Source organism: Festucalex cinctus, chromosome 1 (genome assembly GCF_051991245.1).
Source record: "Festucalex cinctus isolate MCC-2025b chromosome 1, RoL_Fcin_1.0, whole genome shotgun sequence".
Taxonomy (NCBI): domain Eukaryota; kingdom Metazoa; phylum Chordata; class Actinopteri; order Syngnathiformes; family Syngnathidae; genus Festucalex; species Festucalex cinctus.
Window position 1 is genome coordinate 40,078,532 of NC_135411.1, and position 27,988 is coordinate 40,106,519.

Genomic DNA, 27,988 nt, shown 5'->3' on the forward strand with positions numbered 1-27,988 from the left:
GACGTCAGTTAGCAGGGCAACGGGATCCTCGTTTTACGAAGAGTTACGTCATTTGGAATTTAGGGACGGCGAGGGCTAAAGACAATTCAAATAAACCGTACCCACGCTCATAGTGAGAACTCTTCGTGTCGTTGCCTCAAAAAACAAAACCCATGTTCGTCGTGTGGTCAAAAACAATTTAATTCCAATAAAGTCCAATTCATTGCCGGACAACACGATCCCTTTCGCATACCGACAACGGTATAAACACAAAAACAAAACAAAACAGTTTGCCTCTGAAGGTTCACACAAGGGTCGCGGGGGTGCTGGAGCCTATCCCAGCTGGCTTCGGGCAATAGCGGGGTACACTCTGGATTGGTTCTCAGCCAATTCAGGTTTGATTCATATTTTGTGAAATATTGAATTAACTTGATTATAACACTGATCACATTGATTTCACCAGCAATTATTATCATTAAAGGTAGGAAAGGTAAGTATCAACAGTTTATTTCTATAAATCTCTAAAAGTGTTTACATTTTGAAGGGATCACTTCTACAGCATTCCAAGGAAACGGAATTTTCCCATCACTGGTCTTGTGGCTGCAGCTATAAGAATGCCGGTTATGCTACAAATATAAAGAATATGTTTTGGTACTAGGTACAAAAAAATAAAACTAACATGCAAAAATATAGTACAGTACCACTGAAAAACAGATATGATGAGTAAAAACACTGTTTAATCAATATTCATTGTGCAATACAAAAAGTTGTGCAAATTACATATATTTTCTGTTTGTTGTTGTCTGTTTGTAGTTTAAATTCAGTTACTGGCCCATTCTAGAAATGGAGGGACATGGGCATTGTTGGTTTGGTTGATTGAAGAAACTGTTTTTGTGCACTCATGCAAATGAAGGTGGCGTGGTTGGAGATTTCCTTCCCATCCACAAATGCTGACTTGAGCAGGTACATTCAGCTCACTCACAGTGTGAGGAGCGCCTCCTAAACTGCATGTCCAAAGGTGGCGACAGTAACTGAAAGCAATGTGATTTCTTTTCTAAAAAATGCTTTGAATTTGATGGTGAAGGCGGAAGTGAAATCCATAAACAAGATTCTCCAGGGGGTCACTACAGTCTGGGTGCCGGTGTGCCTTCATTTTATCACCGCAGAATGCGGAATACAACACAGCTGTTTCATCCTTGATCTGTTCTTTATTTTGATCCAATTATGGGCATGATGCCATTTAGCTATACTTGATACCACTTTTTCCTGACCGATACGAGTATGAGTATTCACTCTTTCAGTATCTTTATTAATCTTTATTACTTTTGATAGATAAAATTCCATCCACCCACTCATCCATTTTCTTAATGTCTTCCACTTAATTTCACACCTCTTTGAATGGAGCTATAATTTCTATATAACACTTATGTCAAGTGGCAGCACGGTGGATGACTGGTTAGCATGTCCGCCTCCCAGTTCTGAGGACTCGGGTTCGAGTCCAGGCTCCGGCCTTCCTGGGTGGAGTTTGCATGTTCTCCCCGTGCCCGCGTCGGTTTTCTCCGGGTACTCCGGTCTCCTCACATTCCACATTCCAAAGACATGCATGGCAGGTTAATTGGGCGCTCCAAATTGTCCCTAGGTGTGCTTGTGAGCGTGGATGGTTGTTCGTCTCTGTGTGCCCTGCGATTGGTTGGCAACCAGTCCAGGGTGTATCCTGCCTACCCTGGACTTATGTAAAGTGGTAGGGATGGTATTGGGTACTCTGGTAGGCTGCCGATACCGGTCACTGATATTTAAAGGAGAGAAAGAAAATCTGACTTTGAGTAAGACCTCCTCTGCAGTAGTTGGTGCTATACTACGTCAACTTGACATATCGGCAAATCATATGCATAAGGAAGAACAGCTTTGTTCACAATGTTATTGTGTTAAATGAAATTTTATCTACTGCGATTGGCTGGCAACCAGTTCAGGGTGTACCCCGCTTGCTGCCCGAAGCCGGCTGGGATTGGCTCCAGCAACCCCCCGACCCTTGTGAGGAATAAGTGGTTTTTAACCAAGCTCTCTCATATAAATGAATGGCAATGAATACAGCATATCATAGCAAATATTCTTGTTCTCCGCTGATTTATGGAAAAGTCTTTTACATTGAGTGACAAATATCATCTTTTCCAATGCCACCGGTATGATTTGACACATTTTCAAAAGAAAATTTCATATGAGCTCTTTTTTTTTTCTTCATATTTTTGTAAACATCAGCATCAGTGCATCATCTGATGACCAGAATGATACATACAATGCAGTCTTCTTGGAAGTCAGGCACTTTAGGAGCGTTTCACTTGGCCCTAATAAACAAACTTTAGGATCAGTGTCTTTCTAAGGGTGTATTTGGGCTCAGGCATTTGCTTGTGATTGAGATAGACTCCTTTGCTGACCTCCCTGTTCACACGTGTCAGGGCAGCGAGAATATCTTCCTCCCGTGTGCTGCAAACATCAAAACACATCGCATTACAACTAGTGATAGACCGATGTGGTTTTTCCAAGGCCGATACCGATACAGATTATTTGTAGTCAAGTAGGCCGATAACCGATATTTCAAGCCGATATTCATTTGCAGTAAAATGGGGGGATTCTTTTAAACTATATATAATTTCTCACAGAGTAACAAATTCATGCGAATGTAGCTCATTTGGGTTTTTTATTAGGGTTCGGAAAAACGTTTCAAAAAGATTTTCGCCGTGAAAAATTGTGTGAATATGTTCCAAATGTGTTTACGACAAATAAAAACTGACTGCGAACATCTTACAAATCCTGATGAAAACCCCAAATTCGCTACGTTCGCAAGTATTCCCTGCTCAGTGAGCTTTATCGGCCTTCAGATTAAAAAAATGGCCGATGCCGATATTTGTCAAAATGCCAAATATCGGCACCGAAAATCGGCCCGGCCGATTATCGGTCTATCCCTAATTACAACTAATAAGGGACATGTTAAACAACATAGTTAAATCCTGTAATTTCACCTCTCAGCAGATCGTCTGAGCTGCTTGCACAGCTCCTGAATGTAGATGGAACCCGTGTTGGTGTTTCGAAACGACTTGCATTCCGGCACAGTGGCCATGCCGAGCAGGAAGTCGGCATCCGAGGGCACCGTCGCGTTTTGGATGGGACCCGCATCCGCTTCCATTTGACTGTCCTTGTCCAGCCCTCTCGGATTTGGGGGGCATGGCAAGGCCCCTGTTTGAAAGCCTCCTCCCTGACACGCTTGGATGAAGAACAATTTGGGTTTATCTGCCAAGGTGCGGGCGGATCCACTTGTAAAGGGCTGCGTCAGTTCTCGGAGGGGCACCTTTTTCTCATCGGTCCCGTAGACGCAACCACTTTCGCCATGGGAGAGCACACACACAACCTAAAAATAAAAGAAAATGCACAGGGCACTTTTTATTCGGGTGACAATTATTCCATTTGTGCTCATCTTGACATCACACCTGAATACAAGATACAAACACACAAAACAAACAAAAAAAAAGCTCCACCAACATTTTTTTTTGGATTCAGCATAAATTGTCACCATGCATTACCACTTGCTCACCAGAGCATCATCCTCTGAAAAATCTCTTGTAGCAACACCATTTAGCTCCTTTCTTATCCCTTCTGCAGTCAAGTTGCGATGGACAATCACATTAAAGCCAAATTTGGTGAACAGTGAGTCAAGAGCCTCTGTGGAATAGAAAAAAAAATGTTTTGACTTGTTGGGTCAAAGAAAAAAAGAAATGAAAGGGGGCAGAAAGAAGTAAAACTTGTGATATCTGCCCCTAATCGACATAAAAAAAAAGATCAACACAAAATAAATGACAGCAAACAGTCAATATGCTTTCAAAGTAACAATTAAACAAGATAATTTAATAGCATAACCTTGTGCTAAATATATTTTTCCAGTAATTGTGCTTTTATGGATTAAAAAAAAATACAAATAGACTGAGATGATTTGGTTTAAAAAAAAAAATATATTACTAGGGGTGTTAAAAAAAATCGATTCGGCGATATATCGCGATACTACATCGCGCGATTCTCGAATCGATTCAATAAACTGCAGAATCGATTTTTTTATTTTTTTTTTAATTTTTTTTTTAGGATTCACACCTTGAGCATGGAAGAATGTTATATGAACGGAACATTAAGCCTTAATATTTTATTTTAATGCTGTTCAAACATGAAACAGATTACAACCTCTATAAGACTGAAATTTCAGATAAATAAATAATACATTTTCATATAAATCTTACACTCTACAAGCTTACTGATTAGTATTTTCTAAATTTGAATGAAAAAAATCGCAACAATCGACTTGTAAATTCGTATCGGGATTAATCGGTATCGAATAGAATCGTGACCTGTGAATCGTGATACGAATCGAATCGTCAGGTACTAGGCAATTCACACCCCTATATATTACTATTTTTTACATGTTGAATTCACCAATATGACGTTTGACTCCTAATATTTTGGCCATATTGAATCAGATAATATTGAAAATCAAGAGACTGGTTGCTCGGAAATTAGGACATTATCCTCAATAGAATGGAAATGGGTGGAAAATTAGTCACACACAATTCACAGGGTACATCTGTGAAAACGTAGTAACTGACCGCCCCCAGTAAATTCACCACAATTAATACACTGTAAACAAAAATAAATAAATAAATAACATTCTTACAACATAGGTAGAGGTAATATTAATGTCTGACAGTAAATACGCACTCTCGTCTGCCTGAGTTCCTCCCCTTTTTTTCAGCTCCGGTCCCAAAAATTCCTCATTGCTGATGATCACGCACAGACCACGAGGGATGTGACTCATGTCATAGTACTCTGTCTGCGGCACAACACACAAAATATTAATAATTAAGATGATCTTTAAAATCAATGGATGAATGACGTTTCAGATGTCGTTGCACACTGCAAAATAAAAGGTCTTACCTAATGAATGTATCTTATTGTTGGTGAAAACATCTTATTGTACTTTAACCGTTGTGACTTTTTTTCAAACATTTTCTAAAAAAAAAAAAAAGAGACTACTTTGAGGACGATATAGCTTCAAAACCTTATTTTACTGGCATCGAAGCTTAGGTGCGGCCATCAGAAATAGAGGAAATAGCTGCTGATGACAAGATAAGAGCGATTGACAATTTCTTGAATGTTAAGGCCTTTATTGTGATAACCAGATCATTTATCAGTCATTATTGCCTCAAAAGACAGGTAGCAGTTTTGTTTAATAAAAGAGTGCACCTATGAAACTGCAGTGTTGAATGCAATGAATGCTGTGGAAAATTTTGGTGTTGTGGATCCCTTTTGATTAAATTGATATGAAACTTTACAAGTGTATAACTGTCATTAAACCAAGTAGGTCAAGTGGGCGAGTCCAGAGGACGTGAGGCTCGAAGGGGCCGGAAGGAGCACACAGCAATTTGAGGATAGCAGCAGAAGCTTTGCTGGCCAGACAATCAACTCTTTCATGGTCATTACTTGGCAAATGGAATCCAAATGTTCACTGCCACTGATGTGATGGGTATACAGTACACACCAATTATGTTTTTTTTTTTCTTGGGGAGCAGTGTAGCAAAGTCTGATGCAGCTCTCCATAGTGAATCTCAAGCTTCAAAAGAATTTTAATGCAGCACAACCGCCAACAGATGGCAGCGATGCATCATTTTAGATTTGAGATTAGCAACACGAGATTTTAGAACTAGACAAAATGGCGACAACTCACCCATATTTTGTTTAATCATTTAAAAACATGTCAAAGATTTTAATAATGTATTGTCACACTGTATTTTTATACAGATATATTTTTTTATTGCATTATTCTGAAATAATTACTTTTTTTTCTGTTGAGATTAAAGTCATCTCTGTTAAGTGCTTTGTTGTTATTTTTTCTTTTTCATTTTTTAAATTTTACTTATTTAGTGCTGTATTTTATGTCTGGTGTGTCTTTATGTTTGTCTTGTTGAATTTTATTTGTGTGGGACCCCCTCACTAACGAGATGTTGCATCTCAAGGAGCTTTTCCGCATTTTACATTCTGCCTGTAATTCATGTCTTTGCTGGTGAAATCATGAAGAAACCTAAAAAGAAGCCATTCATTCTATATAGTTTAGAAATTAATCAGATGATTATTTGTTTATTGGATTTTTTTTCTTCTAAATATTAGAAATAGAATCAGCATCCGCCTAAAAAAAATTCAGACCAGTTGGGTAGTAATTTTTGGCATCAGAATAATTTGACATAAATTAAATAATGTAAAAATTAGGAGTTACATTTTCAGTCATATAAGATTAAGACATACTGACAGTAAAACACTAGTAGCTTGTAACTCAAACTAAGCCTCAAATGGTTGACATACAGGTTCTTATTTTAAGAAACTTCAGTAGTTCTATTGGCTGTTTTTTTTTTTGCCACTTAAAGGGATATTTCGTATTTTTTGACATGAATTTCTATTTCATCCTCACCTCCAGTGTGTGCGATCAGCACTGACTTACCCTTGATAGCGTTCTGTGAGATGAGTTCTGGTCCGGTGTTGGACAAGAAGAAAATAGTCCGGCTGGGGTCACCTAAATAAAGCGTTTTTCTTCTAAAAACAATTTGTGTTCAAAAGTGTGATACATTTGCACACAAAACTCCCTCCTAAAAAAAAAGTCAGACGCCATTACTCCCGGGCACTACTTTTCTGTTCGTTCGTATCAATGCATGTCGCCCTGTAGACAGCTGATCGACGCGCTGCAGACAGCTGATCCGTGCGCTTTCTGCCTTCGAGAAGACAAACAACTTGTAGATTAGTGCGCGTCTATCAGCTGCATGCGGGGCGCCGCGCAGTGATACGAACGAACAGAAAAGTAGTGCCTGCCGGTAATGGCGTCTGACTTTTTTCAGAAAGGAGTATTGTGATGCAAATGTATCACTCTTTTCAACACAAATTGTTTTTCGAAGAATTATTTTATTTAAGTGACCCCAGTCAACTCGCCGGACTACTTTCCTCTCGTCCAACACCGGACCAGAACTCGTCTCACAGAACCCTGTCAAGGGTAAGTGACACGACGAGGAAAGGTAGGACTCAGACGCAGGATAAAGGTAGGCCACAACGGCAACAGGTTTATTTCCGGCCAACAGCCGTCTCCTCTCAACCTGAGAGGAGAAAGGGGAATCAAAAAGTGGAGAACTAAAAACGCTCCACTGGGGAGGAAAAAACAGGCAAAAGGGACAGGGGACAACAAAAAGCGCTCCGCTAGGGAGGAAAAAAGGTTCAAGGCACAAGGGGTAACTAAGGCCGCTCCGCTGGGGAGGAAAAGGCACAAAAACAAGGCAACGGGAACAAGGACTCGAGGACTGTGGGACGCTTCCATGCACTGAGATGTGTGACACTTCGCCACTGAGGGGAGAATGCAGGTGGCTTTTATTGTCTGGGTTGATTGGTGACAGGTGATGATAATCATGGGAGGGAACCGGTAATTAGGGAGCGGCAGAAAGGGCAAGTGACCTGGGGTGAGACGGGAATCAAAATAAAACAGGAAACATGACCTGGCAGACTTGGCAGACTTGGCGAGGCGTGGCAGACTTGGCGTGGCAGGCTTGGCAGACTTGACGAGGCGTGGCTGGCTTGGCGGGCATGGCAGACTTGGCGTGGCAGGCTTGGCAGACTTGACGAGGCGTGGCAGGCGTGGCAGACTTGGCGAGGCGTGGCAGGCTTGGCCGACCTGGCGTGGTGTGGTAGACTTTGGCTTGGACGGCCTTGGCTTGGACGGCCTTGGCGTGGACGGCCTTGGCGTGGACGGCCTTGGCGTGGACGGCCTTGGCGTGGACGGCCTTGGCTTGGACGGCCTTGGCTTGGACGGCCTTGGCGTGGACGGCCTTGGCGTGGACGGCCTTGGCGTGGACGGCCTTGGCGTGGACGGCCTTGGCGTGGACGGCCTTGGCTTGGACGGCCTTGGCTTGGACGGCGTGATGTAGTGACTTGACGTGACGTGATGCAGAGACTTGGCGTGACGTGATGCAGAGACTTGGCATGGCTCAGGGTCTTCGTGCTGCGCCCGGCCAGGCTTGGGGGCTTGAGGCTGCAGCAGGCGAGGTTCAGGGGGACGAGGCTGCAGCAGGCGAGGTTCAGGGGCGAGAGGCTCAAGAGTCACCTGGTTGACTGCGGCTGAGGATGCACTGGTAGCTGATTGGTCCAAGACGTGATCCAAACAGTCTTTTCCCCATTCCAGTACGTTTCCGGAGTTCCAGTCTATTCTGGGGTTGTGTAGACGCAGCCAAGGGTGTCCCAGAACCAAAGTGGGTGATGAATCTTGGATTATATGGAAACGGAGATTCTCGATGTGTTGTCCAATTCGAACCTCCAGGGGTTCGGTGATGTGGGTGATGTAAAAGAGTTCCTTGCCATTAAGCGCTCGGGCCTGGAAGGTTAGGGGAAGGGGTTCGGTGGTGGCTCGTAACTGTTTTACGAGACCCCAGTCCATGAGGCTCTCGTCGGAACCGGAGTCAATGAGGGCTGGCATGTCAATGGTCATAGCATGGTGGCGTATCTGGGCTTGCGTGATTATTTTTGTCTTAGCAGGTCGGGGTGGCGGGAAACTCACCGGTGAACCTCTTTTCACGGTGCAAGTTCCCACCAGATGACCAAGTTCACCACAGTAGTAGCAGCGGCCTTCTTGCCGGCGACGCTGTCGCTCCTTGGTGGTCAACTGGGCCCGACCAAGCTGCATGGGTTCCTCCTCGACGTTACGCACTTCCCTTGGCGCTGGTCGGGGAGGCAAGATGAGCTGTGGCATTTCTGTTTCCATTGCCGGTGAAAAGGGGGTTGGTTCCACCCTTCTATGGTGCCCGCTGGACTTGGTCAACTCTCGTCGGCGATGATCAGCGCGAATCGCTAGGGAGATCAGAGCATCCAAGTCGGTTGGAAGATCCACGGGAATCAGGAGTTCTTGTATGGCGGGTGAGAGTCCTTTCAGAAAGTGGTCCTGTAATGCTGTGGAGTTCCAGCCACTGTTTGTGGCCAAGGTGCGAAAGCGGATTGCGTAATCGCTGACGGGTTCTTTGCCTTGTTGGAGCCGGCTCAATGCCCGTGCCTTCTCTCGGTCATTGTTGTCGGGATCAAAGACTTGGCGCAAGGCGGCTTGAAAATCCTGTACATTTTGGCAGACCGAGGAGCCCCTGGCCCATTCTGCGGTTGCCCAGGCTTTGGCCCGTCCAGTCAGGTGGGACACCATGAAGGCTACCCGGGACCGAGCTGTGGAAAATGCCTGTGGTGAGTGTTCAAAATGGATGTCACACTCCGTGAGAAAAGTCTGACAATGTCCAGGTTCACCGGAGTATCGTTCTGGGGAGGCCAGTCTCAATCCTACCCCGGTGAATGACGTGGTCGGGACGGAGAGTTCGGGGAGGGGTAGCTGTCCGGTGGGGGCTGGAGCTCGATGCCGCGTTTGGCTCACCAGTTCGTGGACCTGGCTCGACAGCTCCGAAATCACGGCTTGCTGAACCTTTTCCTGGTTGGCAAGCCGGACCTCATGGCTCTGCAGCGTAGCCTCGACCTTCCCTGCTGGGTCCATGCTGGCCGAAGTGTACTGACACGACAAGGAGAGGTAGGACTCAGACGCAGGATAAAGGTAGGCCACCAAGGCAACAGGTTTATTTCCGGTCAGCAGCTGTCTCCTCTCAAACTGAGAGGAGAAAGGGAAGTCAAAAAGTGGAGAACTAAAAACGCTCCACTGGGGAGGAAAAAACAGGCAAAAGGTACAGGGGACAACTAAAGGCGCTAGGGAGGAAAAAAGGCTCAAGGCACAAGGGGTAACTAACCCCGGGTTTTCACTGGATGCGGTTGCGGTGCGGTTGCGGTGCGGTGCGTCTTGACTGCGTGCTCCGGACGGGTCAATTTTTTTGTCAATCCACACCGGCTCCGCACAGCTGCGGTCCGGCAGCTCCGTCGCCGCCCACTTCCCAACGTGTCTCGCGGGACCGCGCGCGCGCGATCATGTGGCATTTCACAACGACAAACATACAGAAAGTCTGCTCAACAGAGAAGCAGAAAGATATGAGATTCCATGCAGCATCCTTTTTTTGGTTGTCCTTGTAAAGTATATTAATAACGAGAGTCGGGTCAGTGCGGGTCCACTCTTTATTTCTGTCTTCCGGGTCCGGCTGCCGCTCAGTACGGCAAGCGAGACGGGCACAACAAGCAATGGCGAACATCAAACTCACAATACATTACAGTCCTTATAAAAAGGATGTGCCGTGTCATATATTATTTTGTGGTTTTCCACCTCCAATATAAACCTCTCCTCGTCCATGTTCGCTGGTGTCTAAACCGTGAATGAGCACATGGCCCGGCGACGCCCACGTCACGTTTTGCTGAAAAACTTGCGAAATAGGAGCTGGCGAGTGTTTTATTCTGAAAGGTAACCGGAAATTTATTTTGAAACTGCCTCGGTCTTCCTGTCCCGCTCGATGTGTTTTGTGCTAGCTTGCCATTTGCCGGAGGCCTACCGCTGCGGCGTCCGGCAAAAATAGAAAATAGGTCTATCCTTGCGGAAGGCTTGCGGCACGCCGCAGGCCTTCCGCAGTCGACACGCAACGCACCCGCAAGCGGTGTAAACTGCACCATTCGAATGAATGGAATCTAATTGCTTGCGTCGCCGGACCGCACTGCAACCGCACCGCAACCGCATCCAGTGAAAACCCGGGGTTAGGCCGCTCCGCTGGGGAGGAAAAGGCACAAAGAAAAGGCACAAAGAAAAGGCACAAAAACAAGGCACAAAAACAAGGCACAAAAACAAGGCAAAACAACAAGGCAAAACAACAAGGCAAAACAACAAGGCAAAACAACAAGGCAAAACAACAAGGCAACGGGAACAAGGACTCGAGGACTGTGGGACGCTTCCATGCACTGAGATGTGTGACACTTCGGCACTGAGGGGAGAATGCAGGTGGCTTTTATTGTCTGGGTTGATTGGTGACAGGTGGTGATAATCATGGGAGGGAACCGGTAATTAGGGAGCGGCAGGAAGGGCAAGTGACCTGGGGTGAGAAGGGAATCAAAATCTCAAAATAAAACAGGAAACATGACTATGAAAAATAAAAGCATGGGCCGTCACGCCGGTGGCGGCGTCAGTGCTGATCGCACACACTGGAGGTGAGGATGAAATAGAGATTCATGTAAAAAAAAATTCAAACTATCCCTTTAATGGACAAAATAAATTGCTTTTATTTTTAGTATTACTTATTTTGCTAATTTTCCAGTGCACGTGTGAATGGATACCTGATCAGACAGAGATGAAGGCTGGTCGTTTGTTTCTGCATCTGAGGAAAAATGGCTACCGCCATCTAAGGAAACAACAAAACAAAACGTCATAATTAATTGTCTGTTTCTGAAAATGCCATGGCTTGTGAGTAATGCAGTTAGAAAGACATACGGATGGGTCGGGTCACAGATCTGGGCACAAGAGGGGAGTTGTAATGCTACAGGAAGAAATCACAGTTAGTAGGTTGACTAATTTTCTCCTTGGCATTCACAAGCAAAGACAAACATCCAAATACAAACCTGGAAATCACCGGGGTGATTTACTGGCAGCAGAGATACACCTGCAAGTAAAACAATTTGATGAATTTGAAAAGAACAACTCATTTTAGTGTGCAATGCTTGCGATGTCTTTTTGTTTGATGTGGATCAAACTCTTGACAGGCGAAATCCAGCGTGAGGCTGGATCCCGCTGTCAGATTGACTGACACTCTGGCACTAGATTTTCTTTTCTTTTCTTTTTTGCTATTGTCCAAATGAAAACACTGGAGTCTGGCAATGTTCAGTCCAAAGAGCTTAGTCCTTTACCATTTTTACCATCATCATAATTGTATTCATATGACTACTCGCATTTGGGTCTACTTTTTCAACAGTGTTTAGAATGATACATCATCTAGGTTTTCCCCGAAAGACTGTCTGGGTGGGCATGCCGGGTTCTTCGACATAAAAATACATGTCGAGTCACCCGTACCCTGTTTAAATCGCTGGACAATCGATGCCAGTTGTAGATCCACTTCCGTCAGTACCGAATACAGCTCATCTAGATCTGATTGAGACAGTAAACCCGCTTTTTCCATTTCCACGAAGATGTCCAGCACCGTCTGGAATTGGCAGAAAACAAATTTGGTATGAAGCGTTTAGAGTGAAGCGTGAGCACACCCACATGAAGGCAACGAGCATGCAGCAGATACAATGAAAACAAGAGAGGCACCAGAATTGAACCCTGTGGAACACCATACGTTCTGTTATACATGATCATGTAACATTTGAGTCGTGATGGGTGTGTGTTTTGACCTCTACCGGACCCCTGAGACTGACCCACTGAAACCCTGGGGTTCAATCAAACCCAGGTTAAGAACACTGCCCTACTGCCACATATTAGGTCAATATCGTGTCAGCTGTCAGCTGCATGCTGTGCACAATAAAAATCTGTGCCTATACTTTGAAAACTAATCATTTCAAATTGACTATGCTTTTAGTGCACAAGAAATACACATGATAAAATTCTAACATAAATACCTCTATTTATGTATGATTTCGAAGGACGTGAGAAAACTTGATTGGGTGTTCTTCTCACCTTGCATTCATCCATTTTTCTCTTGCCAACCTTGTCGTTCAAGAGAAACTTAATCTTTTTGAAAATTTCTTTTGTTGTTTCTTCATATATATTGTACAGCATCACCCTAGTCACAATGCAAGGAGGATTGGAAAATAGGATTATTTCCAAGCACAAGGTCATTAAAACTCATTCACTGCCTTTGACAAGTATACTTGTCAATTGTATTTTTTAGAGCGGTGCTAAATGGGGGCGAATCTGAGCATGCTCCACTGTAAATATCAAACTTGGAAACAACTTTACTGATGCCCAACCACCGGTAGATGACATTATTGCCCCATTTTATAGGAAATAAACACAGTTTCAGAGTCCCTGGGAGAAATGGCTGTATTTTGGCAAACCTACATTTTTTTGCTGTCAATTATAAAAGAACGGGACGGGACAAAAAGTAGGGAGTCTATTCTGTTATTTGGTAGATTCGGTTTATATATAATTATTGAATGTAATATCACGTGAGTATTGGAAATGTAAAAATTTTCTATAATGACTGGCAGTGAATGAGTTAAGAAGAAAATACACGATTCTTGCTGCTTTTACCTGTAGTTTGACAGTGTGGCTATAGGATTTGCATCCGTTTCCTCCACACCCTGTCTGTTTGTTTTTAAGAGGCTGAGGAGATCATGCCGTTGAATTGTGCGCAGTAGATTATAAAGAAATTCTGTGTTCAGGTGATCTTTTTCTTCTAATCTGTTGAATAAAACTTTGGCATCTTCGACCTGTAAACGTAAAGGAAAATTTGTAAAAAAAAAATATATATATATATATATATATATGGTTACATTCCAGCTGTGATTCGTTCAAGTGTGTGTTTTGTTATTTCATCAAGGCTCAGGTTAACAACCAATGACGGCTCAGCTTGTGAACGTCACATGACCAAACTCATGTCATTTTAAGTAAACAAACAGCAAGTAGATTTTTCCACTTAATTAATATTCTACAAACACAATATTAATCAGAATGCCGTGTTTAGACTAGCGTGGGCTTACATGTTGTAAAGAAAGACCATTTTTGGTTGACTTCCCCTTTAAGTGGATATACTGAATGAAATGATTTATTTGCAATTAAAAAAAGTGTAGAGAATAAAATATGTGATCCTCACTCCTTCGAGATATCTCCAGTAGACAACATCACGGCACAAGAAGCGGAGAGCGGCCACTTCAGAGGAATCCAGGGCCTCTGTGATTTCCATCAACTTCCGCCTCTCCATTCCAACCCCACTCTGGACGTACACTTCCAGACATTATGAAGGAGAAATGGGGAAACAGAACATAAGTGAAGATTAGATTTGACACTAAAAAAAAGAAAGAAGTTCAAATGCAAAATAAAGGGGTGCGGCGAGTGGGGTGTCATGATAATTCAAAGCTGCCATAACTGAAGTGGCCCAATCGTGTTTGTAATTTGCGGCATTGTTGTGGTGTGTACAAGTAATAGTACTCTTACTTGAGTACAAATTTGGCTACTCTATACTTACCTCTGACTACTACATAGTATGTCATGCAGATTTGAAAATACTTGTTTTATTTATGTAGATCTTCATGTAACACCCTGGATGTTATGACAGGGGTTATTAACCTTTTTGAAACCGAGAGCTCCGTCTTGGCTAGTGATTAGCACAAAATCCTACCAGTTTGACATAAACTTCAGAAATACATTTTTCTCTAATCATGTTATTATATTATAAATACTAATAAATAATTATATTTAGTTATGAAGACACTGATCATGTTAATGATTTCTCACAGTAATTAGGTCACGTCTACAAATAATCACAATATTCCTTCACTCGTGGGGAGCTACATTTACAGGCCCGTGGGCTTCTCGTAGTCCTTGAGGGCTACCTGGTGGCCGCGGGCCTAACATTGGTGGGCCCTGGGTTTCCCAGAAGTGGAATGGATGCATGACAACAGAGCCATTATTTTCATCGATGTTCATGTATTTAGTTTTCAGGTGGCGCGTTACCGGCAGAATATGAACAAAATAACATACAGTATTGATAAATTAATTGACTTGTTTTACTGTGTCATGTCGAGTAGGCTCCAGCATGACGTCATCGAAAAAAAAAGAAGCGGAAAACCCAAATTATTTTCTCGGTCGTAAAATAACACATACTTATTTTCTCTTAAGCAACAGTAAAGTACTGCGGTGAAGTTAGTTTTAGGTTGGATATTCGATATTCGACAGGTCGCGATGCCACCTCCGTATGGAGTTAGATTTGTGCCACAATTCCGTGCGTAACAAAATGTGTTTCGTACGTACCAAAAATGTGTTTCGTACCTACAAAATGTGTTTCGTGCGTACAAAACAGTCCTCGCGCACGCTTGCTTCTAGTGACGTGCTTCTCGGGTCGAATCCCTGAAGCGTGTGCCGAGTAATGCAGATGAGTGGTTCATGAACGGCGTGTCAATGCGTGTGTTGATGACGTACGTGGTGACGTTTGAAGCCCCACGAAGCAGGTGTACCACGTGACTGATTCAGGAAATGATTCGCTAGGTTTGAGTGTAGTTCGAAATAAAAGCGGCAAAGAAACGCTATGGATTCCCCTTCACTTTTTGTGTCGGGTCCCTTCTTGCGCTACTTTTTTTGCTTTTGGCATTTGATTTGACGAGCTTCTTTTTGCGATGGAACCAGCAAGAAAGAGATTTTCCCTTGTTTAGGAGCACTTTGAGCAGATCTCACCTCAGAAGGTAATGCACTGTAATTACGGTACTATTTTAACAGATTCCAATAATAAAATAAAATAAAATGTGACAACACATAAAATTCACATTTTTCTGTTCACAGTTGAAAGTCCCCTTCAGTACTGGGAATCACAGAAATATACGCGTCCAATTCTATACAAACTTGCTATCTCATATCGATGCACCCCTGCTTCATCAGTACCATGTGAAAGAGTTTTTTTCCAAAGCAGGTGAAATTCTCGGCAAAAAAAAGAAACCGCCTGAGTCCAAAAACTTCGGAAAAAATAGTTTTTAAATAAAAATGAATAAGCACTTTATTTTACCTCCTTATTTCACATTTTCACTTGTTGCATAAGCACAAACATAGACAAAGTAACACAGAACAATTCATGTTAAAACACTCTTCAAATATATATTCTTTTGTATTTAGAGGATGATTTACACCCCACCATTTTATTGCATGCACCAAGCATGTTATACATTTTTCTGTCCACATGATGGCGTAGTCGAGGAAATGAATCATCTTGAAGCCCCTACGTGTGTGTGAAGCATTTCACTGCAGGGCTTCACTGCTTTACGGGGCTTCATTTTGCCATCACTACTTGCTTCGTCTCTCCTCAACACGTACGAAACTTTGATTTACGCTTGCGATGCAAGGCTCGAGGCGTAATATTTGTGCCACAATTCTTAACCAATCAGGAGTCGGACAGGAGAGCAAATCCTGATTGGCTGTTTAATATCCAATCAGGCAGAACTTTGACAACGTGTCGTCACGCCGCGTTGCATCATGGGCGCTTCTTCGATTTTTTTTTTTTTTTTTTTTAACAACAACTCGGTCCTTTCCTGTTTCAATTTTTGTCTGTATTTCTGCTGACTTTTATTTACTTAATAGAAGTTTTGTTATGTTACGGGATGAATCAGCTCCTAACTGCTTTCCTGCTTAGCGGAAGAAGGAGGGAAAACAAGTTTTAGCGCTCATGGTGATGTTGGATGACGGCATAAAATAGAAGAAAAAAAAAAAGAGAAGAGGCTAACCTGCTACTTACGTTTTCATTATGGTAAGTTACAAAATACTGTACTGTATTTAAGTCAGTAAATCCTATAGTTTTGTCCTCTTTTGATCGTGCTACTATCATTACAATCTTAAACAATGCATGCCATCATGAGTGGCGTACTGGCGTTGTATAAGAAGTAGAAAAGAAAATGTTAGACCATCCATTTTTCTTTAGTAATTAGTGCCTGGTACCACTAAAGGTATATCGTGAATAATAGAAAACATTGAATACATAAGAGCACTGTGTTTGGCAGTCCAATGCCATAGTTATTGACGTAAGAATTGAATTCATTTTGGTTACAAGACAACCATACACCATGACTAGCAGCTGTTGAAATAAACATGTTTGCCCAAAATAATTGTTTTACTAATGTGAGAAACATGGTTGATCTTGTCATTTTTCCATAACAACAGATAGACAATTAAAAATCTGAGCGCTAACCTTGGGTTTTGTTTTTATTACCAGGCAACAAAGATGACAAAGGACACAGAATGCACCTGATGACACCACAACAGAAGTGTCAAAAACACCACGAGAAGCAGAAGAAGAAGTGGAGTGGAAAAAATATTGATATCGTGCTATTGGCCCATGCAATATGCATGTAACAGACATGCAATAAGTTTCATATGGAATTTTATGCTTTTATCTGAATTTGACCAGTCAGCCACTTGCTAAAATGTGCACCACCATCCACTAGTTGAACATTATTGAAGTCATTACAATTAAATAACTCTGAATACATTTTACTGCATGAGAAATATCATTTGTTCATTAGATAATAAAATCATTATCAGTCATTTCTTTAGATCCATATTAAATATTGTAATATCTATTGCTATATTCAGCAAAATCGCGTATTGCATGATTTTCCAATTTTGTGCAGCCCCAATTCCTGACGTTTTTGAGCCAGCTGATGAGACCAATTTGACTTAGTCCAGGGGTGGCAAACTGCGGTCCTCGAGGGCCGGTGTCCTGCAGGTTTTGCAGATTTCCCTACTCGAAGTGCAGCTGATTCCAATTAACATGCTCGTTATCAGGTTTCTGCAGAGTTTGCTGATGAGCTGATCATGAATCAGCTGTGTTGAAGAAGGGAAATATCCAAAACCAGCAGGACTGCGGCCCTCGAGGACCGGATCTCGCCACCCCTGACTTAGTCATTAAAATGTCTGTAGGAAGAGTCAGAACGTGAAGCTTGAGCTTGACAGCAGAGAAATCAAGAGCTGCTGAAGAATGACAACATTAACATTGGACTATCATAATTTGAAGTTCGAATAGTTGTAATGGCCTGTTTTGCAGCATACCAAATCAAACATTTTTAAAATATTTTTTCTCCTGTAAGTTGTCGACACTTTTACTGAACTTATTTAAATGTGTCTTGCAAACAGTATCATTGACAATTAGAAAAATAAAAAGTGTCACACACACTGTATTCGGAACAACCTGTAAACAATAACCAAAATACTATTGCAGGTACAGTGCCAATGCAGTACATGACACATTTATGGTTTCAAGATTAAAGTGCGGAAGTGCACACACTGCACATTTGCCCATCATTGACCAAGAAGACCTCAGAGTACTGTACTCACGATGATGTCTTGAGAATGTAAGACCCAAGAGGTTCCACAGATGAAAATATATTACACATTGTATTTGTAATTGACACTTAATGATGCATTATCGATCAACAAACAGCAAACTGTACATTTTGTTTTTAAATCAAATGAATCGTCCTCAGTTACAGTGCATCTTTGCAGTTTTTATTTCAAGTTTTACACACAGTAGGCATGGTAGACTGCTATTGTGGAGCCATCCATCGCCGTCCCATCACCAATCATATCCATCCATCTTCATGTAGTTATGGGAAAACAATGTGACCATCCATGTTTCTACAGTTTCTTGTTCATGTTAAATGTCTAGTACAACTAAGGGTAACCACTTCATAACCTCTGCAGCTATAATATGATGCTCTTTTGAGGGAGAACAGTCAGAAGACCTTTGCAATAATCAAGTCTACTGTAAATAAAAGCATGAGTCAGGTTCTTCTGGTATGGAGCATGCAACCCTTCTGTCGAAGTCTTTTAGGTGGTAAAAGGCTGCTTTAGTGATTTGTTTGAGATGGCATTTATGTGCACAAGTATACAGGTAATGACAACAAAATTAACTCGTGAATTGAATTCAAGAGCTGATATCTCGTAATTTTCCACGATTTTCATAACTAATCAATATCACTAACGTACTTAAATCAGTAACTATGGCATTGTGTTAACAGTGCTTTTGGACATTCTATGTTTTTTTCTGTCTGTTAGTTACACGATATACATTTGGTGGCACTAGGCACTAAAAATGCATAAGAAAATAAAGAAAGGGGGTAGCGATTTTTTTTTCTTCATCATAACTATGCACATCCATTGCCAATGTCGTGTATGTAACTATTACATACAATTTTGTTTGTCTTGGAAGCCTGTGTGTGATAGTGGCCAAGTTAAAAGATGCTACTTTTATGCTACTTACCGTAATGAAAATGTTGAAAGTAGTCTTCGATTCGGAAGTTAGCGTCCCCCCCAACGGTCATCCAACGGTCCCATGAGGGCTAAAACTTGTCTTCCGCAAAGCAGGAAAGCAGTTGGGAGCTGCTTCACCCCGTAATATAACAAAACTTTTGTTAAGTAAATAAAAGTCAGCAGAAATGCAGATAAAATACAAACAGGAAAGCACCGAGTGCTAGTAAACAAAACAAAACAAAAAATCGAAGAAGCGCCCATGATGCAACGCGGCGTGACGACACGTTGTCAAAGTTCTGCCTGATTGGATATTAAACAGCCAATCAGGATTTGCTCTCTTGTCCGACTCCTGATTGGTTAAGAATTGTGGCACAAATATTACGCCTCTACCCTTGCATCGCAAGCGTAAATCAAAGTTTCGTACGTGTTGAGGAGAGACGTAGCAAGCGTGCGCGAGGACTGTTTTGTACGCACAAAACACATTTTGTACGTACGAAACACATTTTTGGTACGTACGAAACACATTTTGTACGTACGAAACACATTTTTGGTACGTACGAAACACATTTTGTACGTACGAAACCCGTTTTGTTACGCACGGAATTGTGGCACAAATCTAACGCCATACCTCCGGGGGAAAGCGCCGCGTCTTGGGGATACGCTCCGGGGGCTACTGCACTGAAACTAGCCGCCTTTTCTTTTTACGCAGTCAAGCCAGCCGCACTTCATTTAATCTGTTTGCCCTTTTCTAGGATTTACGGTAGTGTGCGCGAAAGGACGCTGGCACGGAGTACGACATCCTGTTTTCAAAATAAAGTATCACTTTTCACATACTGTTTTCAAAATAAAGGATCACTTTTCAAGATTAAAAGATGTTTTTTCTCACTATTATTATTATTATTATTATTATTATTGTAAGTTTAAAAGACGTTTCACTGGGAATGCACTCTGGTGGGGTGATATTGAGAAATAACATTCATATGTACAATATGAAGTTAATTTAAAATGACGAAAATGGTGAAATTGAGGAAAAAAAGAGGTATATGTCATCACGCAGACATGCAACTATGAGCCAGTACTAATTTGGAGTCAATAGGTCGCATTACCTGGAAGCTATTAAGCTAAACTGCTAATATTTTTCAGAAAAAAAATAATTAAAAATAAGTGGAGGTGTAAAATGAAAAAACAAGAGGTATGCATCATCTATCAGATATACCACTATGATGCAGCAATGATTTGAGGTAAATATGTCACATGACCTGGAAGCTACTGAGCTAAGATGCTAATTCTGAAATATAAAAATTCATAGAAAAAAATGAAAGATGTCAAATCGAAAAACAAGAGGCGTATATCATGCGGCAGGCCCGGCACTACTATCCCACACTGATTTTGAGTCCACAGGTCACATGACCTAGAAGCTATTGAGCTCAGACACTAATTTTTACATTAAAAAAATAATTTAAAAAAATTGAAAGACGTAAAATCGAAAAACAAGAGGCGTATCTCATGCCGGGGAACCGGCACTACTATCCCACACTGATTTTGAGAAAATTGGTCACATGACCTGGAAGCTATTGAGCTCAGATGCTAATTTTTACACATAAAAATTCATAGAAAAAATTGAAAGACGTAAAATCGAAAAACAAGAGGCGTATCTCATGCGGCAGGCCCGGCACTACAATCCCACACTGATTTTGAGAAAATTGATCACATGACCTGGAAGCTATTGAGCTCAGATGCTAATTTTTACATAAAAAAATGAATAGAAAAAATTGAAAGATGTAAAATCGAAAAACAAGAGGCGTATCTCATGCGGCAGACCTGGCACTACTATCCCACACTGATTTTGAGTCCACAGGTCACATGACCTAGAAGCTATTGAGCTTGGATGCTATTTTTTACATGTAAAAATTCATAGAAAAAAATGAAAGATGTAAAATCGAAAAACAAGAGGCGTATCTCATACGGGAGGCCCAGCCATACTATCCCACACTGATTTTGAGAAAATTGGTCACATGACCTGGAAGCTATTGAGCTCAGATGCTAATTTTTACATAAAAAAATTCATAGAAAAAATTGAAAGACGTAAAATCGAAAAACAAGAGGCGTATCTCATGCGGCAGGCCCGGCACTACAATCCCACACTGATTTTGAGAAAATTGATCACATGACCTGGAAGCTATTGTGAGCTCAGATGCTAATTTTTACATTAAAAAATGAATAGAAAAAATTGAAAGATGTAAAATCGAAAAACAAGAGGCGTATCTCATGCGGCAGACCTGGCACTACTATCCCACACTGATTTTGAGTCCACAGGTCACATGACCTAGAAGCTATTGAGCTTGGATGCTATTTTTTACATATAAAAATTCATAGAAAAAAATGAAAGATGTAAAATCGAAAAACAAGAGGCGTATCTCATACGGGAGGCCCAGCCATACTATCCCACACTGATTTTGAGAAAATTGGTCACATGACCTGGAAGCTATTGAGCGCGGATGCTAATTTTTACATTAAAAAATTAATACAAAAAAATTGAAAGATGTAAAATCGAAAAACAAGAGGCGTATCTCATGCGGCTGGCCCGGCACTACTATCCCACACTGATTTTGAGAAAATTGGTCACATGACCTGGAAGCTATTGAGCTCGGATGCTAAATTTTACATTAAAAAATTAATAGAAAAAATTGAAAGATGTAAAATCGAAAAACACGAGGCGTATCTCATGCGGCAGGCCTGGCAATACTATCCCACACTGATTTTGAGAAAATTGGTCACATGACCTGGAAGCAATTGAGCTCGGTTGCTAATTTTTACACATAAAAATTCATAGAAAAAATTGAAAGACGTAAAATCGAAAAACAAGAGGCGTATCTCATGCGGCAGGCCTGGCACTACTATCCTACACTGATTTTGAGTCCACAGGTCACATGACCAAGAAGCTATTGCGCTCGGATGCTATTTTTTACATAAAAAAATGTATAGAAAAAATTGAAAGATGTAAAATCGAAAAACAAGAGGCGTATCTCATACGGGAGGCCCAGCCATACTATCCCAAACTGATTTTGAGAAAATTGGTCACATGACCTGGAAGCTATTGAGCTCAGATGCTAATTTTTACACATAAAAATTCATAGAAAAAATTGAAAGACGTAAAATTGAAAAACAAGAGGCGTATCTCATGCGGCAGGCCTGGCACTACTATCCCACACTGCTTTTATACATATACATATACATTTTATCATATATATGTTTTCAGGCCGTGACTATTAAGTTTCTTGAGAAGTTTGAGATTTTTTGGAGCTTGAACATGGGAGTTATTAAGCATTTGCTCTTTCTGGACAAATGAAATTTTAAAGGCAATTTTTGATGCCCCGCCCCCGTCATTTAGTTTTACGAAAAGTCAAAATGTTTTGCCCAGTTGTTGTCTCAGGTCTTGAGATATATATATATATATATATATATGTATATATATATACACACACATTATATATATATATATATATATATATATATATATATATATATATATATATATATATATATATATATATATATCTATATATATATATATATATATATATCAAGACCTGAGACAACAACTGGGCAAAACATTTTGACTTTTCGTAAAACTAAATGACGGGGGCATCAAAAATTGCCTTTAAATTTTCATTTGTCCAGAAAGAGCAAATGCTTAATAACTCCCATGTTCAAGCTCCAAACAATCTCAAACTTCTCAAGAAACTTAATAGTCACGGCCTGAAAACATATATATGATAAAATTCAGTTATACATATAGCGCCACCTAGTGGTGACAATAAATGTAATACTTTATGTTTTTAGCTACTGTGCCAATCTCGTTAAAGGAATCCAGTTGAAAATTAGTCAGAAAAGCCTTGAGATGTTGATCATACCCCACACTGAATATTGTAACTTTTTGTCAAAGGGCGTGGCCACTTCGATGCCGCAAAGTCAGATAATTTTTTGTGACAACAAAAGCTGCTTTAATTTGACCCAGATGATCCTATCTTCTCAAAATTTCACACATATGAGAGTCCAGCCCTTAAAATATCTACAAACTTAGAGTTCATCTTTCTGATAGCGCCACCGACTGGCAATTTTTTTTCTTACAATTTTTCTTCAACGTTTTTCTGCACGTTAGCTGGACCTACTTCATATTTGCTCAGATGAGGGTTTTGCCCTTCATGGTGTCACAACACGAAGTTTGTGAGTTTTCGCGAATCGCTGTGGGCGTGGCTAAGCGCTGTTTGCCAAGAAAACAATGCCAATTTTGAGGGCCTAAACTGGAACAGAAACACATGAAACTTGGCACACACATCTGACCTGGCAAAATGAGAAATATTTTATCGTGGATTGTGCTATTTTTACAAAAATGATTCAGTAGCGCCCCCTAGAAAATTTTAAAGAAGCAGCCTCGGTTGTACGTTTAAGCAAGATATACTTAAATTTTTCGGTGTATGAGAAGCCCAAGACCTACAAAAACATCTCTTAGACCCATATGCTAAAATGAACAGGAAGTGAGCTACGAATTTTTGAATGTCCCGTTTTTGACAATTTTTGGACATTTACAGGGGGAAGACTTTTGCCCACTTCTCCCACACGTATCATCCGACTGACTTCAGACTTGTCCTGGACCATGTCAAGACCTGAGCCAACGACAGGGGAAAACACCTTGACTTTTCGAAATACTATATGATGAGGGAGGGGCATCAATTTTTGTGTTTTGCAATGAAAAAGGAAATGCTTAATAACTCCCCGGTACATGCTCCAAAAAATCCCAAACTTGACATGTATGTTTATAGTCAAGGCCTGAAGGTATCTCTATGACAACATTCAGTTATAAATAAAGTGCCACCGAGCCCTTGCGGGAACCCCCCCAAATATCCCACATATGGTACTTTGTACAAAATTTGTAAACTAATTGTAAATGTGATAATTAAGTCATTCTTTTACATTCCACCACTAAAAATGTTCATTGGCGTTAGACTTATCCAAACATATGTACTTTTATATTTTGTTTTATTTGTTTTTGATAGCCTCACTGGACAATAAAAGCAACATTGTGCAATGAGTACGAGCGAAATATGTGTATATATACTTTTACAAAACATACCAATCAGGACAACTCATTGTCTAAAAATAAAAGGGGATGCTGATTTTTTCAGAGGTTGACATTCACAAAAACCCATTGAGCTTGACACACTCAGCACACCTGGCAAAAAAGAAAATCCACATGTAAAGCTTTATTATGCCAATTTCAAAGAAATTCTGCTTCCATAGTGCCACTACCCTAACGTTTTTGGATTTTACGTCTTTCAAATTTTTCTATGAATTTTTTAATGTAAAAAATGAGCATTTCAGCGCAATAGCTTCCAGGTCATGTGACCAATTTTCTCAAAATCAGTGTGGGGTAGAAGTGCCGGGCCTGCTGCATGAGATACGCCTCTTGTTTTTCGATTTTACATCTTTAAATTTTTTCTATGAATTTTTTTGTGTAAAAATTAGCATCTGAGCTCAATAGCTTCCAGGTCATGTGACCAATTTTCCCAAAATCAGTGTGGGATAGTAGTGCCAGGCCTGCCGCATGAGATACGCCTCTTGTTTTTCGATTTTACATCTTTCAATTTTTTCTATTAATTTTTTAATGTAAAAAATAGCATCCGAGCTCAATAGCTTCTAGGTCATGATCCTGTGGACTCAAAATCAGTGTGGGATAGTAGTGCCAGGTCTGCCGCATGAGATACGCCTCTTGTTTTTCGATTTTACGTTTTTCAATTTTTTCTATGAATTTTTATATGTAAAAAATAGCATCCGAGCTCAATAGCTTCTAGGTCATGTGACCTGTGGACTCAAAATAAGTGTGGGATAGTAGTGCCGGGCCTGCCGCATGAGATACGCCTCTTGTTTTTCAATTTTACATCTTTCAATTTTTTCTATTAATTTTTTAATGTAAAAAATAGCATCCGAGCTCAATAGCTTCTAGGTCATGTGACCTGTGGACTCAAAATCAGTGTGGGATAGTAGTGCCAGGCCTGCCGCATGAGATACGCCTCTTGTTTTTCGATTTTACGTTTTTTCAATTTTTTCTATGAATTTTTATATGTAAAAAATAGCATCCGAGCTCAATAGCTTCTAGGTCATGATCCTGTGGACTCAAAATCAGTGTGGGATAGTAGTGCCGGGCCTGCCGCATGAGATACGCCTCTTGTTTTTCGATTTTACATCTTTCAATTTTTTCTATGAATTTTTTTGTGTAAAACTTAGCATCTGAGCTCAATAGCTTCCAGGTCATGTGACCAATTTTCTCAAAATCAGTGTGGGATAGTAGTGCCGGGCCTTCCACATGAGATACGCCTCTTGTTTTTTGATTTTACATCTTTCAATTTTTTCTATGAATTTTTTTGTGTAAAAAAATAGCATCCGAGCTCAATAGCTTCGAGGTCATGTGACCTGTGGACTCAAAATTAGAGTGGGATAGTAGTGCCAGGCCAGCCGCATGAAATACGCCTCTTGTTTTTCAATTTTATATCTTTCAATTTTTTCTATGAATTTTTTGATGTAAAAAATAGCATCCGAGCTCAATAGCTTCCAGGTCATGTGACCAATTTTCTCAAAATCAGTGTGGGATAGTAGTGCCGGGCCTGCTGCATGAGATACGCCTCTTGTTTTTCGATTTTACATCTTTCAATTTTTCCTATGAATTTTTTTGTGTAAAAATTAGCATCTGAGTTCAATAGCTTCCAGGTCATGTGACCAATTTTCCCAAAATCAGTGTGGGATAGTAGTGCCAGGCCTGCCGCATGAGATACGCCTCTTGTTTTTCGATTTTACATCTTTCAATTTTTTCTATTAATTTTTTAATGTAAAAAATAGCATCCGAGCTCAATAGCTTCTAGGTCATGATCCTGTGGACTCAAAATCAGTGTGGGATAGTAGTGCCAGGCCTGCCGCATGAGATACGCCTCTTGTTTTTCGATTTTACGTTTTTCAATTTTTTCTATGAATTTTTATATGTAAAAAATAGCATCCGAGCTCAATAGCTTCTAGGTCATGTGACCTGTGGACTCAAAATAAGTGTGGGATAGTAGTGCCGGGCCTGCCGCATGAGATACGCCTCTTGTTTTTCAATTTTACATCTTTCAATTTTTTCTATTAATTTTTTAATGTAAAAAATAGCATCCAAGCTCAATAGCTTCTAGGTCATGTGACCTGTGGACTCAAAATCAGTGTGGGATAGTAGTGCCAGGCCTGCCGCATGAGATACGCCTCTTGTTTTTCGATTTTACATCTTTCAATTTTTTCTATGAATTTTTTTATGTAAAAAATAGCAACCGAGCTCAATAGCTTCCAGGTCATGTGACCAATTTTCTCAAAATCAGTGTGGGATAGTAGTGCCGGGGCTGCCGCATGAGATACGCCTCTTGTTTTTTGATTTTACATTTTTCAATTTTTTCTATTAATTTTTTAATGTAAAAAATAACATCCGAGCTCAATAGCTTCTAGGTCATGTGACCTGTGGACTCAAAATCAGTGTGGGATAGTAGTGCCAGGCCTGCCGCATGAGATACGCCTCTTGTTTTTCGATTTTACGTCTTTCAATTTTTTCTATTCATTTTTTAATGTAAAAATTAGCATCTGAGCTCAATAGCTTCCAGGTCATGTGATCAATTTTCTCAAAATCAGTGTGGGATAGTAGTACCGGGCCTCCCGCATAAGATACGCCTCTTGTTTTTCGATTTTGCATCTTTCAATTTTTTCTATGAATTTTTATATGCAAAAATGAGCATCTGAGCTCAATAGCTTCCAGGTCATGTGACCTATTGACCCCAAATCATTGCTGCATCATAGTGGCATGTCTGATAGATGATGCACACCTCTTGATTTTTCATTTTAATTATTTTTTTCTGTAAATATTAGCAGTTTAGCTTATTAGCTTCTAGGTCATGCCACATGTCTGTCTGACACAAACCTCTTTCTTTTTTCCTCAATTTCAACCTTTCCTTCGTTTTAAATTAACTTAATATTGTACATATCAATATTATTTCCCAATATCACCCCACAAGAGTGCATTCCCAGTGAAATGTGAATTGGTGCTGTTATAGTGAAGCATCTTTTAAACTGTTAATAATAAAAAAATAATAATAATGAAGCCTTTTTAAACTGTTAATAATAAAAAAAAATAATAGTAATAGTAAAAAAAACCAAAAAAAAAAACATTTTAAACTGTGTTGAATTCTATTTTATTTTTGGAAACTGATCTTTTATTTTGAAAACAGGATGTCGTACTCCATGCTAGCGGATGTAGTTCTCCGTGCCAGCGCCCCTTCGCGCAGTCTACCGTAAATCTTAGAAAAGGGCGAACAGGTTGACTGCGTAAAAAGAAAAGTCGTAACCCGGAGCGTATCCTCGTCTTAAACGGCTTTCCACACGACAACTCCCGGAGCGTCGAGTCGGCCCGGAGCGGAGCGTGTTGAGGCGGCTTTCCCGCACCTTAGAGGCGGCTTCCTGGAAGCGGCTTTCCCCGACGCGAATGTCTGTCAAATATCGAATATCCAACCTAAAACTAACTTAACCGCAGTCACAAAAGTAACGTCAACGCCGCATGATGTTAGAAAGAAACCCACTTTTATTCAGGTAAAACTGTAAAGCCGTCACAACTTACCGGTGTTGGGATGTTTGTTTCTTCAAGCCCAGTGGAGGAAACCAACACACTTCGTCATACGTAAAGTAAAGCGGCTACTGTAGAAAAAGTTAACTCTTTTCGTTTACTGATAAATTAGGCCTCAAGCTCAATGAGTCACAGCAAGTTTATCGCAGCAGTCCAGACTTTTCTTCTTCTGGCAGTTTTTAATGGCGGTCGGGAAATACGTTTAGGTACATTACCACCACCACCTGGTAAGAAGTGTTCTGTTTCGTTTAAGCAATAAATGTCAGCGACTATAGTTTTCTCTTTACCGTTTGGATAATATCTTATATTACTGATATTTAATTACTATTTTTCAGGATCCATATAATTTTTTTATTTTTATTTTTTTTACCTTTTCCAAAGATCAGACATTTGTCTTCTTTCCAAGGCATTGCAAT

The 27,988-nt window shown here is 40.7% G+C and overlaps 1 protein-coding gene and 1 long non-coding RNA gene across 9 annotated transcripts; one reads left to right on the forward strand and one right to left on the reverse strand.

Annotated features, from left to right (window-relative positions):
* Positions 1 to 159: 159 nt before the first annotated feature.
* Positions 160 to 27,765, reverse strand: casp8 (caspase 8, apoptosis-related cysteine peptidase). 8 transcript variants are annotated; one of them, XM_077535605.1, is made up of 13 exons: positions 27,567 to 27,765; positions 18,894 to 19,012; positions 13,749 to 13,879; positions 13,187 to 13,365; positions 12,611 to 12,716; positions 12,005 to 12,134; positions 11,557 to 11,597; positions 11,429 to 11,474; positions 11,275 to 11,339; positions 4,735 to 4,846; positions 3,566 to 3,693; positions 2,997 to 3,382; positions 160 to 2,460 (listed from the first exon to the last, which is right to left on the reverse strand). In XM_077535605.1, the coding sequence occupies exons 2-13, from the start codon at positions 18,952 to 18,954 to the stop codon at positions 2,322 to 2,324; spliced, it is 1,524 nt and encodes a 507-aa protein (XP_077391731.1). In that variant the 5' UTR covers positions 18,955 to 19,012; positions 27,567 to 27,765; the 3' UTR covers positions 160 to 2,321. The 8 variants fall into 8 exon arrangements, with proteins under 8 accessions (XP_077391731.1, XP_077391730.1, XP_077391733.1 ...); XM_077535604.1 differs by having other exon boundaries at positions 18,894 to 19,015; XM_077535607.1 differs by lacking the exon at positions 18,894 to 19,012 and having other exon boundaries at positions 27,567 to 27,764.
* On the forward strand, positions 15,813 to 17,123 carry LOC144028061 (uncharacterized). The gene is made up of 2 exons (XR_013285816.1): positions 15,813 to 16,385; positions 16,848 to 17,123. It is a non-coding gene; the product is annotated as an uncharacterized LOC144028061 (long non-coding RNA).
* Positions 27,766 to 27,988: the final 223 nt, after the last annotated feature.